This window comes from Myodes glareolus, chromosome 9 (genome assembly GCF_982192425.1).
Source record: "Myodes glareolus chromosome 9, mMyoGla1.1, whole genome shotgun sequence".
NCBI classification, from domain to species: domain Eukaryota; kingdom Metazoa; phylum Chordata; class Mammalia; order Rodentia; family Cricetidae; genus Myodes; species Myodes glareolus.
The window spans coordinates 17,841,472-17,860,022 of NC_142034.1; the positions used below are offsets into that span (position 1 = coordinate 17,841,472).

General features: G+C 38.8%; 1 protein-coding gene across 1 annotated transcript in view; it reads right to left on the bottom strand.

Moving 5' to 3' along the window:
- The window catches only part of Efcab3 (EF-hand calcium binding domain 3), a 362,829-nt gene that overhangs the window by 322,255 nt on the left and 22,023 nt on the right, over nucleotides 1-18,551 (bottom strand). The window contains exons 9-14 of the mRNA XM_087909544.1: nucleotides 14,415-14,486; nucleotides 11,910-12,416; nucleotides 10,685-10,822; nucleotides 6,766-6,837; nucleotides 4,701-4,844; nucleotides 3,341-3,415 (exon numbers count right to left, since the gene is read on the bottom strand). Of these exons, the coding sequence (XP_087765670.1) occupies nucleotides 3,341-3,415; nucleotides 4,701-4,844; nucleotides 6,766-6,837; nucleotides 10,685-10,822; nucleotides 11,910-12,416; nucleotides 14,415-14,486 (1,008 nt within the window). The remainder of the gene's footprint in view (nucleotides 1-3,340; nucleotides 3,416-4,700; nucleotides 4,845-6,765; nucleotides 6,838-10,684; nucleotides 10,823-11,909; nucleotides 12,417-14,414; nucleotides 14,487-18,551) is intronic.

The window sequence follows — 18,551 nt, forward strand, 5'->3', positions numbered from 1 at the left end:
ATTGATTTAGCAAAATGCACTTTAAGTTTTCATAGAAAGTTAGTGTAGAACAATGCATCATTTTATAGAAGGAACTGAGCCTAGAGATGTAGTTTAGCATGTCAACACTTGGACCTAATTCTACCCCCAAATAAATACATAAATAGCCCAACAAACAATTAGAAAACCTGTAGACCAGAGCAGTAGGCTTTTTTCCATTGCAGCCAGGAAAAATATTTTTATATTAAATTTTAAAACACCAATTAAAGAATCTGGGAATGATTTCTCAGAAAATTAGAAAACAACCTTCCTCAAGACCCAGTAATACCACTTTGGGGTATATATCCAAAGGATGCTCAGTCGTGCCACAAGGACATGTGCTCAACTATGTTCATAGTAGCTTTGTTTGTCATAGCCAGAACCTGGAAACAACCTAAATGTCCCTCAACCGAAGAATAGATAAGGAAAATGTGGTACATTTAAACAATGGAGTACTACACAACAGAAAAAAATAACATCTTGAAATTTGCAGGAAAATGGATGGAGCTAGAAAACATTATTTTGAGTGAGGTAACCCAGACACAGAAAGACAATTATCACATGTACTCATTCATAGGTGGTTAAACATAAAGCAAAGAAAACCAGCCCACAAACCACAATCCCAGAGAACTTAGACAACAATGAGGACACTAAGAGAGACTTACATAGATCTAATCTACATGGGAAGTAGAAAATAGAAAAAGACCAGATCTCCTGAGTAAATTGGGAGCATGGGGGACATTGGGGGAGGGTTGAAGAGGGGAGAGGCAGGGAGGGAAGCAGAGAAAATGTAGAGTTCAATAAATATTAAAAAATATTAGAAATGGAAAAAAGAAAGGAAGCTGGTCATAGAAATAATGGACACGCAAGAAAAAAAATAAAATAAAACTTGGTCTGAGGAGATGTAGCTCAACATTAGAAAAAAATAAATAAAGGTAGAAGGGGAAACACCTGTGCTAGAATAAAGTGTTCAATTAAAAAAAAGAATCTGGAATAGCCAACTACCTTGGCACATGTCTGTGTGCCACCAGCACTGAGGGAGCTAAGGCAGGAGAATCACCCGAACCCAGGATGGGGTGTTTAAGACCAGCCCAGAAAACATCATACACCTCATCTCAAACAAATGTTGTCTGAGGTTTTCTGTCCTGCACGGTTCCTGTAATCGTTAAGTCCCAAAGAAATCACACAGAAGTCTACATTAGTTATAAACTGATTGGCCTAGTATCTCAGGCTTCTTATTAACTCTTACAACTTAGGCCATTATTTTTGTCTATGCTAGCCATGTGGCTTGGTACCTTACTCAGCAAGGTAGTCTCATCTTGCTTCTTCTGTGGCTGAGCCAGGACTGCCGAATAAGCTTTCTTCTCTCCAGAATTCTCCTGTTCTCATCACCCTGCCTCTACTTCTTGCCTGGTTGTTCCACCTATACTTCCTGCCTGGCTACTGTCCAATCAGCGTTTATTTAAAATATAATTGACAGGACACAGACCTTTGTCCCATAGCACTTCCCCCTCTTTTTAAGAAAAAACCAAGAACTCTGAATCTATTACCCTTTGTTTAGCTTTCCTCGCTATTAGCTGTAACAACTTATAACCAACATTGCAAACAAAGGAAAATATCCATAGTCCATTTTTTGGGAATGTGAATGTAGTTTTTCAGGCTACTTCCTGCTGGTTGGGGGCACTGATAATCTTATGGGGACCTAAAGAAAATTTAGAATTATGATTAAGTCCTGACTGGAGTATCCTGTGAGGCTTGATCATCTCAGGCAGCAGTCTTGAATCTGCTCTAGATGTAGAACTCAGACATCTGGGCCATCTGTGTTTTTTTTTAAAGGGGGAAGTGGTGTGGGACAATGGTCTATATTCTGTCAATTATATTTTAAATAAATGCTGACTGGCCAGTAGCCAGGCAGAACAACCAGGGAGAAAGTAGAGGTGGGTCAATGAGAACAGATGAATTCTGGGAAGAGGAAAGCTGTTTGGGCAGTCCTTACCTGGCCACAGAAGAAAATAAGATGTGACTGCCTCGCTAAATAAGGTACCGAGGCACATGGCTAACATAGGTAAGAATAATGGGCTAATATATGTTATAAGAGTTAATAAGACGCCTGAGCTAATGAGTCAATCACTTTATAACTAATGTAGACTTCTGTGTGATTTCTTTGGGACCTAATGACTGAGAGAACCGGGCAGGACAAAAGCCCCAATAACAAACAAACAAAACACTGTGATGGATGAGATGGAAGGGGCAGTGTGGCACTGAGGCCAAAGTGGAAAAACCGATTAAGAATGACTCTTACCTGCGGGTCTATACTAGTGGATACGAAGTTTGAATGGGGAGCACCATGGGATGGTATAATGTGGATTTTGAAAACACAGCTTTATCTGAGCTCTAGCATAACGCTAGTGTGGACCAGATGTGTGGCACTAAGCAAACATAAAATAAGGAGAACTCTGTATCTTGGTTTTCTCTTCTAAAAAGATTATAGCATTAAAATGGGAATCCACGGGGAAAGGAAAAATATTCAGTATTAGTGCATGATAAATACTATGTATGAGTAACCATAATACAATAGCTATAATTACTATAAGTACTTATAATTACTTTTAAGTACATATAAGTCTATAGTTACAACTAAAATGTTTACAAAATCTTTCTAGCTAAAAATTAAGACTAAATGCATCTTTTCTTTGGCTTGTTTGTTTGCTTGAGACACGGTGTCTTAGAATTTTCATTGCTGTGAAGAGACAATGTGACCACGGCAACTCTTATAAATGAAAATATTTAATTGAGATGGCTCACTTAAAGTTTCAGAGGTTCAGTTCATTATCATCATAGTGGAGAGCATGGTGGCATGCAGGCAGATGTGATGCTGGCTGCATCTTGATATGCAGGCCACAGGAAGTCGACTTATACACTGGGCAGTATCCCGAGCATAGGAAAACTCAAAGTTCATACCCACAGTGACACACTTCCTCCAATAAGGCCGTACCTACTCTAACAAAGCCACACCTCCTAATAGTGCCATTCCCTGTAAGATTATGGGGGCCATTTACATTCAAACTACCACACAGGGTCTCATTATGTAGCCCTGACTGTCCTGATACTCACTATGTAGAGTAGTTGCCTTGAACTTATAAAGATTCCCTTGTATCTACCTCCCGAATGTTGGAATTAAAGATGTATGTCACCACACCCAGACCTTTGCTACTTTTTTTTCAGGAATTTAAATAAAAAGCTTAAGCTCTATCTAAGAACTAGACTAGTAAAAAATTTCTGATTTTTTCATACATACATAAATTATAACATTCATACATACATAATTTTTGAGAGAAGTATTCACTGTTGCTCATCATGGTATTAATAAACTCTTTAAAATTCACTGGTTTTGTTTCTAAAGGGAAGAGAAATATTTTCTTTAATATCTTCAAGGATTAAATTACTATGACAAAAGAAGATACAATTACATCCATCATAAAATACTAATCACTAAAATATATGCTTTGAAAGAAAAAAAGGCAAATCAATTTAGAAGCAAAAATCAAACACTTCCTAGAAAGTTGTTTCAAATAGTGCACAGTATTGTAACTCTTAGTGTATGTTATCTGACCTCTGATTTGTTCATGTGTGCTCGTGAATGTCTGGAAGTTCTTTATTTCATCTTCTATCACTTTCTCTTTGCCTGTACCACTCTCACGGACACTATTATCATTGCAATAACTTTTCAAGAAAAGCAAGTAATGAAAAGATTACAGCCACACTTAGCAACACAAAGTTACACAGTCATTGCCTGGTGATCTGTCAGATGACTAATTAGTATCTTATAAAAATATTCATGTATACCTCTGCACACAGAGGTATAGGGCTTGGGGTGTTTTAACTATTCTGGGACATTATTCATTCACACTAACACTAGAATTGTCTCATAAAAGTCTGAATTTTGATGGAATTTCTTTAGGCAAACAAATTAGAGAAATGACAGTCTTAATCTATGGTCATAGCACCCTCAGCATTCCCAGATCTCAGCTCCCCCCAAAAGCTAAATAGCATTGGATGGAAGAACTAACTTGTTTCAGTCTCTGAACCTATCAATGTAAGCCATGTTCCCATTCATATCATCTTTTATATCCAAATAAAGTCATATTTTCTCTACACAAGTTTTATACACATCATATTTTCTACTTTTTTATTATGAAGGTTTTAAATCTATGCAACTCAAAACATTATAATGAATTCTCATACACTATCCTTAGAAATCAATAATTATTAACTCAACTATTCGTCCATGTGGAACCCCACCTGTTTGACTAGCCCACCTCTCTGTCCCTTAAGGAAAATTCTTACTCGGTTACATGGGCATTGGCACCCCGAACTGGTAAGCTTTTACTGTGAGTGGAGAGCTCTAGCATGAGGGTGGCACCTTGGCCCCTTTCAGTGCCTTGTGTCCTGACCTCCACCTTACCAGGCAGCAAGATCAAAACTTGGCTTCCTTTTTCTTTTCAGTTTTACCTGGGAAGAGTATCTGAAAAGACTATTAACAATGGCTATTTCTAGATGACAAATTTCAAGCATGTAACTATACTTCTGAACTTTCCTTTACTGACTTAGCACTTTTTCTAACAAAAGCAATAAAGTCATTATTCTGAGGAGAATAGTTTCCTTGAAAATTTATAATTTACCATCAACTTCATTTAATTCTTTGATCTTCTTTAGTTCTGGCTTAGGAATATAAATTCCAAAATTTTGAAGACAGGTGTCTAGATCCTCATAAGCAACATTTTCATTTTGAATTTTACTAGCGCCTTCAATGGCATCATTCAATGCTGAAAATAAATTTGTTCATGTTAGAATTAGGTAAACTTAAAACAAAAAAAACCTCACAAGTATTAAGATGAATGTCAGGTATATCATCAAATAAAAAATACAAATCACTTTAGACATTATTGCATAGTAACTGCATAATCAGAATGCTTTAAGGAGTGTTCGTTTATTCAGGTTTTGTTGTTGTTTGAGGACTTAGTCTCATTAGCCCAGGCAGGTATCAAACTCCCTTTGTAGCTGAGGATAATCTTGAGCTTCTGATACTCAATCACCATGCATGGTTTCTGCAATGCTGGGGATGAACTCCAGGCCCACATGCATGCTAGAGAAACACTCTTCTGAGCTGTACCTCCAGACACCAATTTTCAATGCTAAAAATCAGTAAATACCAGGATCAGTCTACAATAGTCTACTTTGCTATGTGATTCCTACCCACGAAATGCCAACTTCATCAGACTGACAGTATCACCACTGAAAATGTATAGAAAGAAAAATCTTGTGAGAATGGCCTATTGAATTCAAAAAGTTAAAATTCCTTGGTGATTTACTTTATTTAGCAAAAGCATAAGTAGAAAATCTTCCATCCTTATTGATAATTGAGATAGTGTTTTGTGGTAACATGTAGTTTGGTTCATGGTAAATTAATTTAGTTTACTCTTCTTTAAATATAAATATAATTACTTAAAAATAATTATCCTAAATCTCTTTTATAATGGCTTAAAATCTATACTTTATTCATTTGGACAGTCCTTCATTAAATTAAAATTGTTAGATTTGTGCTATAAGAAAACATTCTTTTTTTGAGAGAGAGAGAGAGAGAGAGAGAGAGAGAGAGAGAGAGAGAGAGAGACTGACTCACTATGGAGCTCTGACTGTCCTGGAACTCACTCTGTAGATCAGTCTGGTTTTGAGCTCACAGAGATTCACCTGCCTCCCAAGTGCTGTGATTAAAGGTGTGTGCCATTATGTCCGGCCATGAAATCATTCTAAAAGAAATTCTTCCAAAATACACAGGTTTTCATGTCCCCCCCCCCATGCTGTGATTTTGTCTAGCTTGAGCTCGCAACAGATTTTCCATATGCTGTCTCAACTGCCGTTCATTCATACATGCTACTGTTCTGTGTGTCCAGAAAACACTGATTCCTTGTGGTCATAAACCACCTCTAGCTCTTGCATTCTTTCTGTCCCCTATCCCTGAGCCTTGAGAAAAGGGGATATGATAAAGATGCCCTATTTAGGGCTGAGAATTCCACAGTCTCTTATTCTCTGCACTTCTCCTAGCTAAAGGACTACTGGCAATTGATAGAAGCTGGGAAAGGGAGACTCAATTTTCTTTGAGTTGGTTGAGCATGTTCCAGTGGAAGACTGCACATCCAAGAGTATATGGCAGTGTCAACTACATTTGATGAGTATTTTTAAAAGTGAGCACAACCTTGGGTAAGTAGAGAAGGGAAAGGGGGAATCTGGGAGGATTGGGAGGAGGGGCAAATGTGATCCAAATACATTGTATGAAATGCTCAAAGAACTAATAAAAGTGAGAAAAAATAAATTAATAAAAATCAAGCCAACATAGTTATGTGTGCATACAAATACATGCACAGTTTTTAAAGAAGCTGCTAGAGCAGGTGGCAATCAACACAGAGAACAACTGTCCAAGGTGTGGAGAATAAGAGACTACAGAAGGCTCAGCCCTAATTGTATATAGGACATGCCCTCCTCACCAGGCTCAAGGATCATTGTGGGAGAAGGAATGGAAAGAGTCTAAGAACCAGAGACAAAAGACACAGGAAACAGTGTCTTCTGGACATAACTGGGCAGCTGCACTGTGAACTCACAGAAGCAAGATCACAGTGCTCTATTGAGCCTTCTTTTCCACCTAACTGCTCTACCTCCAAGTCATTTTGAATCAAACTTTCTACCTACCATTATATTCGGATAAATTGTGCTCCTCGGAGACTGCCATGATAAAGTCATCTAAATTCACCAATCCACTTTCTATAAGATAAAGAATTTAAATTACACATTCTGATAGATTTTACATTAAAAGTATGTTTTAATTTTCATTAAATTAAGAGAAAAAACTTACTTGATCCTTAATTTCACCACCCTATTTTGCCCTCATACACTCTCCTAAAATGAGTCTTTCTGATTTTGGTCAGTTCATATCTTTGTTTCTCTTCTTTTAATTTATGAGATCATAATTTAATTACAAAATTTCCCCTTTTCCCCCCTCCAAATCTCCCATATACTCATCCCTGCTCTCCTTCAAATGCATGGCCTTTTTTGTTTATTAATTGTTATTGCATGCACAACACACACACACACACACACACACACACACACACTCACCTAACTACTATTTAAATAACCACTGGGGATATATTAGTGCCATAAACTAACTAGCCACCAATACACAAAAATAAGACACAATCCCTTGGTTTTTAATAGTTATTACATGCAAAGGGCTGGATTGGATGCTAAGATTTTTTTTATTTTAACTTTTTTTTCACTTTACATACCAACCCCAGTTCCCCATCCCTCCCACCCAACCACCCCCCATCTACTCCCACCCCCCCACCCCCCCATCTACTCCTCAGAAGAGGTAAGGCCTCCCTTAGAGAGTAAACAAAGTCTGGCACAAAAGTTGAAGCAGGACCTGCTTCCCCCTGTATCAAGGCTGAACAAAGTATCCCACCATAGGGAATGAGCTCCAAAAAGTCAGTTCATGCTCCCCGGATAAGTCCTAGTCCCACTACCAGGGAACCATCCCCCCCACAACAGATCCAGCCACTTAGCTGTCACCCACATTCAAAGGGGCTAGTTTGGCCCCTTGCAGGTTCCCCAGCTGTCAGTCAGGTCAGCTGTCTTTGTGGTTTTCCCAGTCATGATCTTGACCCCTCTTGCTCGTATGATCCCTCCTCCCTCTCTTCAATTGAACACCAAGAACTCAACCCAGTGCTTGGGTGTGGATCACTGCATATGCTTCCATCAGTTACTGAATGAAGGTTCTATGGTGACAATTAGGGTAGTCACTAATCTGATTATAGGGGAAGGTCCATTCAGGCACCCTCTCCACTATTTCTAGAAATCTTAGCTGGGAATTTCTCTAGCACCAGGTTTCTTCTTAATCCCATAATGACTCCCTCTATCAAGACTATCACTTTCATTGCTCTCGCTCTCCATCCCTTCCCCAACTCATCCATGCCATTCCCTCATGTTCCCATCCCCCACCCCTCCCTTCTACCACTCTCCCAGTTTACCCAGGAAATCTTAACTATTTCCACTTCCTGGAGCCATCCATTTGTGTCCCTCTTAGGGTCCTCCTTTTAACCTAGTTTATCTGGATTTGTGGATTGTAGCCTGATTATCCTTTGCTTTACATCTAATATCCACTTATGAGTGCATGCTCAACATCCTTAGCCATCAGGGAAATGCAAATCAAAATGACTCTGAGATACCATCTTACACCTATCAGAATGGCTAAGATCAAAAACACTGATGACAGCTTATGCTGGAGAGGATGTGGAGTAAGAAGAACACTCTTCCAATGCTGGTAGGAGTGCAGTGGTGTAAAGTCTCTTTAGAAATCAATATAGCGGTTTCTCGGAAAATTGGGAAATCAATCTACCTTAAGACCCAACAATACCACTCTTGGGCATATACCCAAAGGATACACAATCATATTACAAAAACATTTGCTCAGCTACATTCATAGCAGCATTATTTGTCATAGCCAGAACCTAGAAACAACCTAAATGCCCCTCAACTGAAGAATGGATAAAGAAAATATGGCACATTTACACAATGGAGTACTACTCAGCAGTAAAAAAACAATGACATCTTGAAATTTGCAGGCACATGGACAGAACTAGAAAAAAACATCCTGAGTGAGGTAACTCACACCCAGGATGCTAAGGTTTGATAAATTTGAGAAAAAGGAAAATCCACGTAGCTGGACTGTAAGATGTGGAGTCAATTTCATACCAAGGTGAAAAGTCTGTCAGCACGGCATCCATTAAGCCATCTCGGCAGTATTAACCAGCAAAAACCAAACGTCACACCTATATCCCATGATTCAGAGGTTTGACTCACGACCAATCCCTCCCACAGCAATCACTCAGCAGCACTCCTTACACACCTTGAAATCAAATTTTCTTCTTACTTACATTAGCAAAGAAATTACACTCCAACTCTGGAAATTCACTTTCAATGTTGTTATTCCCAAGTCATTCTTTACCCCCGCAAAAAAAAAAAAATTCCTTCATTTTTCTCCCCAGATGAGCTTCTACAGTGGGTAATTCTTAGCTACTGATAAAAAATACCTCTCTAACCCCAGCTAACACCCCTAGCAACAGTGGATACACAGCCTGAACTGGCTGTCTCCTGTGACCAGGCAAGACTTCCAGTGGAGGGACTAGGACACCAACCCAGTCACACAACCTTTGACCTACAGTCTGTCCTGTCTATGGGATGGGCTGGGATTAGTGGCCACTTCAACTGTCATCAAAGAGCCTTCATCCAGTAACTAATGGAAACAGATACAGAGACCCACAGCCAAACATTAGGCTCAGCTTGGAGAATCCTGCTGAAGAGAAAGAGAAAGAATTGTCCAAGCCAGAGGAATCATCACAAAAATCCACAGAAACAACTAACCTGGGCTCACAGAGTCTAAGCCAACAACCAAGGAGCCTCCATGGGACTGACCTAGGCACTCTGAATTTTGGGATCTTGGTCTACAAGTTATGCATCTTGGTCTACTTGTGGGACTTCTAACAATGGGAACAGGTGCTGTCCCTAATGCTTTGACTGGCTTTGGGGAACCTTTTCCTCATCCCGGGTTGCCTTGCCCAGCCTTAATACCAGGGGAGGTGCTTAGTCTTACTGCAACTTGATATGCTATGCTTTGTTGATAACCATGGGAGGCCTGCCCCTTGCCCCTTTCTAAACAGAAACAGAGGAGGAGCAGAAGGAGTGGGGAGGCAGAGGAGAGGTGGGAAGAAAGAATGGGAGGAGAGGAGGGAAGGGAAACTGTGGTCGGATGTAAAATAAATTAATTTAATTTAAAAAAGAAAAAACTCTCTAATACAAAAGCCTTCTCAAACTTAAGGGTTCGACTGCTACCGTAACCACTAGCTCCAAATCCCTCCTATGCATAGAACCGTCAGTTACTTCTACTGAAATCCAAGCTACTTGATTGGAGATTTTTATAGGCCCTGTTTTACTCCCTGATCTCTACAGCTAGCTCTGTGCCTAGTCCCACTCTAGAAGACAGCACAGACAGCAATGTGGAGCCTTTCCAAAGCAAAGCCAGTTTTCCAAAGCAATCTAGTAACTCAGACTCACAAGGTTTTGTTTTGTTAATTTTACCTTTTTCCACTTTTCCACTTCTTTGTTTTTTTCCTGTGTGTGTGGAGTGTGTATGCATATGGTGTGGTGGTGATGATGGTGGTGGTGGTGGTGGTGATGGTGGTGGTGATGATGATGGTGGTGGTGATGATGGTGGTGGTGGTGGTGGTGGTGGTGGTGGTGCTGGTGGTGGTGGTGAAGGTGGTGAAGGGGCAGTGGCACGGGGTGTGTGTGTGTGTGTGTGTGTGTGTGTGTGTGTGTGACCACACACTACCATGCCTGATCAGCTCTGATGGGCTAGAGGGATTCTCTGATCCTCAGAGTTGAGCAAGAGCTTTATCCACAGAGCCATCCCCTCAGTCCTGTATCTGTTCTGTCTTACTCTTTAGAATGACTCATTCTGTTCCATTCCTCAGAAGGGAAATACCGCCCCACCCCATTTTAACCCCACAAAAGTATTACCTTTCTCAAAAGTTTAGAGTTAGCAAGTTCTCACCGTTATTAATGATTTCTGGCACAATCTTCTGGAAGTCTTTTCCTGATAAGGCAATCCCTATCACAGGTAAAATGGACTGAAGCTCCTCTGGAGAAATGCATTGTCTCTGGAGCTTATTGACAGCTGCATGGATACTTTCTAAATACACAAAATGTAAAATGGTTATATGTAGCTAAAGCAATAGTGGCTATCAAAATCCTTTTGTTGTTTTTTAATATGTTCTGAGACAAAATCTCACTATGCATCTTAAACTAGATTCTCACCCTCTGCAGAGCCAATCTGGCCTTGAACTCATACATCTACCTTGACCTCCTGAGCAATGGGGTTACAGATATGAACCATCATGCTGGTACCTAAAATCTTGAGTAATGGGGGCAGTCACATGAAACAGAGTCCCTGTTACTCCTGCTAATTTTAGGGAAGTTATTTACGCCGAATGAATGATCTCATTCTTCCTTACATACACAATATGATATGGAAGTGGTGAGTGACATCATTTGATTTAGTAATGCCAGGTGGGTAGACGTCACTGCTTTGTGAAGGCCTCTTCTACCTGTGGACTAACTGCTTAAACTCTGTCATTCTGTAAACCCAGGAGTTTCTTACCTAACACCCAGTAACAGCAGCCTAGTAGAAGAGGAACCAGAATATGAATACCCGTCATCTTCCTTCATGGGTCATATTCTTTCCTTAACTGAGTTATTTAAGCTACATGTTAGTGTAGGAATCCTCTCTCTCTCTCTCTCTCTCTCTCTCTCTCTCTCTCCTCTCTCTCTCTCTCTCTCTCTCTCTCTCTCTCTCTCTCTGTGTGTGTGTGTGTGTGTGTGTGTGTGTGTGTGTGTGTGCAGATTGTGGGACTGGATATGGACATGTGTGCATATGAAGGTGGAGGTCAAAGGTCAGCCTTGGGACATATTTTCCAGTTACCATCTGCCAAGTTTCTTGAGACAGGGTTTTTCACTGGCATGGAGATCTCAGTTTAGGTTAAGCTGGTTAGCCAGCAAGCTCCAAAGATCCACCTATCTCTACCCTTTCCTGGGAATTATCACCAAAATCACAGAATCCTATCCACTGGTCTGTGTATAAGTAGTCATGGTGACAGAGGCTAACAACTGACAGGTTAACTATATTCAGGGGAAAAGTGTAAGTGTTCAGTGATTGGCCCATGTCTGCAAAGACTGAAGCACTCCAGAACCTACTCCTAACTGAGACATGGGACACTGACCTAAGGCACTAATGGCAGCTTTTTCCTTAGATGCAATTGGTTTTAGGGTGCTGGGCTGCTCTTTCACAGCTAGCCCCTCAAGTTTTGAGATGGTAGAAGTATCGCTTTTATCCAGCAACTTATCGAGGCTTGTAGTACTCCTCGGGATAGGTGGTTTAGACTTTGGATCTTGAATCTTTAACTTATCGAGGCTTGTGGTACTTCTCGGGATAGGTGGTTTAGACTTTGAATCTTGAATCTTTGGGTATGGTTTCTGAAATCCCACTTGATCACTGTCAACCCCACTTGAGAGTCTTCTTATTTGTAAGGAAGTTTTTGATCGTTTAACTTCGGGTTTGTCGTGTTTCTCCACACTTTTACTATGATGCTGAAGGGGAGGTACATTCAGCTTTTTTGATGTGATAGGTTCAGACAGTATGGAAATTGAACTCCCTTTCTTCCTGGGTTGTAGATGATGTCCTGGTATATTTGATAATCTTTTACTTGAAGTGGCTTCATCCATAATTGCTAAGTAAGAGAAATATTTTATTTATTGATTTCATTTATTTGTATGATTCATTCAAAAATTCAAACAAATCAACTAAGTTCTCATAAAGGCCAATCCAGAAATTATGGATTGCTTAAATATACAAAACAAAGTTTAAGGAAGCTGAAAGGGCTGATGATTAAATGGTCAAACTATTAACTAGTACAATCTTACAGATTATTATATTTAAAGACTTTCACTCAAATCTATTTAAAGTTAAATAAAATACTCTGCTGGGGTGCATTGTTCTCTACCTCCAAATTTAGAAAGATACAGGCTAGTAAGGCAATACAATTAAAAATACTCTCATTGTAAGTGTGCAGAACTACAAGTTGCAGAAGGGAAGCATTTGTTAATAAAGCTAAGATCCAAATAATTATTCTCATGAATACTCTCACTGGCTGCAGGCAGAAATAATCTGATATAAAAGTCACAACTCTAGGAAATGAAACGTCTGAAGTTATGACTTCATTTATAAAAATCTACGTGATGGTGCTGAAGGAGACTTTGGGTGAAAACACGCTGTAAAGTATTTCAAGAGTTCTAATACTTGATCCTCAACACAACCTGTTGTGGGATATTATAGTGTGTGAAGATGTGTCACTGAGATTGGTTTAGTAAAGAGCAGAATGGTCAGTAGTTAGGCAGGAGAGAATAGGCGGGACTTCAGGGGAGAGAGAGGAACTCAGGGTTAGAATCTAAGTGCACAAGAGATGCCAGAGAGACACTGAGGAAGTCAGACATACAAAATGGAGGAGAGGCATCGAACCAAATGGCAGAATGTAGATTAACAGAAACATGTTAATTTGAGTTATAAGAGCTAGTTGGGAACAAGCCTAAACTAAAGGCCAAGTTTTCATAATTATTAAAAAGTTCTATGTCAGTCAGGTGATGGTGGCGCATGCCTTTAATCCCAGCACTTGGGAGGCAGAGGCAGGCGGATCTCTGTGTGTTTTCGAGGTCAGCCTCGTCTATACGAGTGAGCTCCAGGACAGCTAGAGCTGTTACACAAAGAAACCCTGTCTCAAAAAACCAAAAGTAAACAAACAAAAAAAGCACACTAATATTTGTCTATTAATCAAATACAAGACAATCAGATATAGAAAGCAAATAAAAGAAAACCTGGAATGCACACAGTCCATGAGATACAAGGGAAGCTGGAACACCCACAGTCCATGAGACACAAATCAGTTGTAAGTAGTTTTCAGGGGTTTTTTGGCAATGTTGAAGTAGATGCTCATTACATTGGTGTATAAATATGCTATAAGGATAGACGTGTGGGAAGAGTGTGCATGCTGAGGACACAGCAGGAAGTTTACTCTCAAAAATTTTAAAAAATTTTTGAAGTTTGAAAGTTCCCAATACAATGATAAATATCTGAGGAGATGGGAATGCTGATTATCTTGAATCAAAAAGTATGTTCATTCCAAAAATTATCACACTTTCCACATAAGTATGTGTATATACGTCAATTAATCAATTAACAAATTAATGTCAATTAATAAATAATCAACATGTAATACCAAGTTATAAGGATAAATATCAATTATCACCTCTGGAAAACCTAAGGTGGGAAAAACCGAAGGCAGGACTTCCTCTTTGTAATAAGCTAACCAAACTACAAAATTTTTTATAATTATTGGAATAATCTTGACCAAATTATATTTGAACAAATGAAAGGGAATTTAAAATGTGACATAAAGTGCAGTAAAAGATCAAAAGGCATATACTTAATGGAGCACTATGCCAAATAATCAGGAATGGTAAAGAATTTGTAAGGAACTAGAGTCAGGGAAATACTAGTGCTAAATAATCAGTATTAGGAAGGCATGCTTACAGAATGTTCTGTTTTGGTCTTTCTGATTAGAAGGTTAGGGAAGGAGGCTCAATACTCATTCTAAGAGTTTAAAAAGTTGTGGGCTAGGAGTTAACTTGAATATTGCTTATAAATAAAACTTATAGCCACAAAGGTCCCTTACAGACATCTTCATACTGTTGCTGCAGATCATCCAAAGCAAATATAATGTCCCCAATATCCACCGTGTGGTTGTCTGTAATAGAAAGTAATTTAAAGTACTTCTGTTTACTTTTGAACATACATATAGTTGTCAACCTGAATATAATATGAATATGACTCAGAAGAGTGTGCAGATGGAATCAGAGGAATTACGAGTTTTGAGCACTATCTGAAATTGTTCATTAATATCTAGGTACACAATGAAGTATAAAATTAAGACCACAGTTTTCCCTTTAATAAAAGAGTTTCTTTATCAAAGGAAACAGCCACATTTTAAGTGTCTTTGCTAGAGGATTGAATTAACATTTTATAAATTTTTTTTGAGAATTTACTATAGATATCACTTCAAGTATTTACTCCTTTGTCTCAATTCCTAGACTGTGGACTCAAGAACAGAAAGTATGTATTTCGATTATTCTCCTCAATTCTTAGCAAAATATCTATCTCCTATCACTTAAAAATGATTTTCAATAAACAAAATATACCGAAGGCTGTAAAGAACAGCCCCATGTCAGAGATGCTAGAAGAGCATTACAGCGTCAGTCCCTCTACATAAATCTAATCTAGTTCCTCTACATAAATCTACAGTCCCGCTACATAAATCTACAGTCCCTCTAAAACGTCAGTCCCTCTACATAACGCATCGTAAGTGGGCAATCCAAACCTTGTTTCCTAAGGTCATTATTTCCCTTAAAATTTCAGCAAAACAGTGGAAAGCCCCATACCACATACTATCAAAAACCAGTACCTACCCAAACGCTGAAGGTTCCTGAGCAGTTTTCACTGTCAGTGCTTGTACTCTGGATGGCTGTGGCTTTGTTTTTGAGATAAGACCTCATGCTATAACCCAAGCTGACTTGGAACTCACTGTGTAGTCCATACTGGGCTTACACCACAGCAACCCACTTGCTTCTGTCTCCCACGTGCTGGGATCACAGATATATGCCACCACACCCAGCTCTCACGGAGTCTTGATCTCACATTAGTATCTGTAGATTATCATCTCTCTGCCTCCAGGAGAGACTATGCACAACCCATAGGCCTTTCTCTGTTAATCAACTTGTTTCAATTATTTGTAATTAAAAACAAAAGCAAAAAAATCAATTATGCTACAGTTTGAAGTTGTGAGGATATTCTCTATCAGTTGCTAGATCCCTACCCCTCCCACTTTTCCATGAGTCTTCATACAGTACTGAGCCACTGCTCTCTACCAAATTTTCTCATTCGGGGAAGTTAAGCTTGCCTTTCTGCTCAGTTTAGGTACCTCCTGATTGATTTTAACTCTCATCACCAAACACACCTATTAAGATGAGTTTCACGGGTCCAGGAGGTATGGAACTGGCAGAGTGCTTGTCTAACACCCCTGAGGCCCTGGGTTCAAAGCCCAATACCCCCAACACAAGAGAGTAAAGGTCAGTTAACTCCTATTTATGTTATTTATAAAAGGTTATTATATTTTAAATATTATTTATAAAAAGATTATAAATATATAAGTTATTATAAAATAACTTTTCTATAATAATTATAATTGTTACATAATATGATTATATAATAATTATATTTTGAATAATTATTAATTAAATATAATTTTAAAATTTATAGTTCTTATAATATTTACAATTTAAATATTATAATTAAATAAATGTGATAATTATATTATAATTCTATAATGTAACACCATGACCAAAGCAACGTGGGGAGGAAGGGGTTTACTTGTTTACACTTCCACATCAGTGTTCATCATGGAAGGAAGTCAGGACAGGAACTCAAACATGGAGGGAACCTGGAAGAAGGAGCTGACGCAGAGGCCATGGAGGGGTGCTACTTACTGGCTTGCTCCTCATGGTTTGCTCAGCCTGCTTTCTCATAGAACCCAGGACCACCAGCCCTGGGGTAGCACTACCTACAATGAACCAGGCCTACCCACATCAATTACTAAGAAAATGCCCTACAGGCTTCCCTACAGCCTGATCTTATTTTCTCAATTGATGTTCCCTCTGATGACTCTAGCTTGTGTCAAGATGACATAAAATTAGCTAGCACAGCCTTGAACAGCACCTTAAAGTGTTCTTTATCCCAAGCGCTACTGTTGAATAATCCATGAGGAAGGTAATACGATCAGATCTATGCTTTGAGCAGATCACTCCACCTGTCGTGTAAAGGGATCAAAGCTGGTATGGGTAGACTTGGGAGGTTGAACTGCGATAGTCCAATGAAAAGGTATGTTCATTTGGATTAAGGTAGGGAAGTAATTTTCAGAAATATCTCAGAGTTTAAAATACGAAAACTTCACAATAATAGAGCTGTTGGGGATGATTTTAGTTTTCTGCCTCCACCCCTCTATTCCTAATGACAACCTCTATGATAGATGTTTACAGCCAATTCCTACAACAATCCTTGGGAATCAGTTCCGTCGTTCAATCCACCTCCCCAAATCACATGGGAGACCTAGAGACCTAAAGACTTAGGCAAGAAATCATAAACCAAAACAGAAGTTTCACATAGAACCTGTTGTTCCTAGCAGGGCATACCCTGAAGACTATCAGATAATATGGCTTGAAACTTGTCTTTAAAAATCTCCACTTTCATGAACCTAACACATCTACCATGCAAGGGTTCATCATAAATAATAAGCTACAGCTCTGGGAGGCTGAAGCAGAAGGATTTCCACAGATCCAACGCCAGCGCAGGCTACAAAATGAGTTCTAGGAAGGTCTGAGATAGAGTGAAAGTCTGCTTCAAAGCCAAAAGGAGGTAACAGTTAAGAACACCTGTTACTCTTTCAAAAGACCAAAGTTTAGTTCCCAGCACCCACACAATGACATGCATGTGGTGTGTATGTGTGTGTATGTGTGTATATATATTATATATATTATATATAAACATTATATATAATGTGTGTATATATATTACACACACTCACACACACACTCGCATAAATACTAAAAAACTAAACCAAACAAATAACAAACTTTCAGAACTATGCATAGTTTAGTTCTATCTTCCAAGCTCCACAAAATCACCTCTAGAAAATGACAAAAGACAGTGAAGTCCACTTGAAAGGATAGAATATCTGATTTTTTTCTGTCCTATTTATACAAACTGCTATATCAACCTACATTGTCTCTCTTATTCCTCACTATCACTTCGTCCAATTAACCCTACTGATCTTTAGGATTTAGTTTAGACATCACCTTCTCTGATAATCTCTCCCTGGTACTTCCAATGGCAGCCTACAAACATCCCACTACAGGCATTTACCACACAGCATCGCAATTTACACGGTTCTATCCACACTAGAACTGTATTTTAGCCATCTTTACTACATCCATCATTACTCCAGGCACATTAGATACTACATGACTAACTGGCTTGTTGAATGAACAAATCATTTAATCAATCACTAACCAATCTATTATTGTAGGCTATCTTTTGGTCAAATGTTAGCACAATATAGAACCTCTTGTATCTCCTTATAAAATTTTAAATCAAGCTATGCTGTGTAGAGAGAGAATAACCAAAGAGGATAGGGAAGTTTAGTCAACGCTACATAATAAAATTGAGAATTCAAGAATTCTATGTTGCCTCATTTCTGAAGTCAACATTCTTTCTTCCCACTGTAAGAAATGACCCATCTATAAAGACAAGAAATGACCATTGAAGATGAAATTGGGCTGAATGTTTTCAGACTTTAACTTCTAATTTATTGTTATTGTATATGTGCATATACATATATGCATATATGCATGCATATGTGTCGTATGTGTGTGGTCAAATCAAGTACTCATGATAACAAGGCAAGCACTTCACCAACTGAACTATCTCACCACCCCAATGTTCAGTTGTTTGTTTTTAAGACAGAGCCTCACTAGGTGACTAACCATGCTTGGCCTGGAACTCACAGAAACCAGAATGGCCTCTAACTCATAGAGGTCAGCCTACCTCTGCTTCCCAAGGACTGAGATTCAAAGTGTTATGACACCATGCCGGGCAATGTTGAAGTTTTAAAAATCTATTTTATTCTAACTTTTGGGAAATATACCAAAATAGAATAATTTTAGAATTTTCTCAATTTTTTTCTACACTAATTTTTACTACC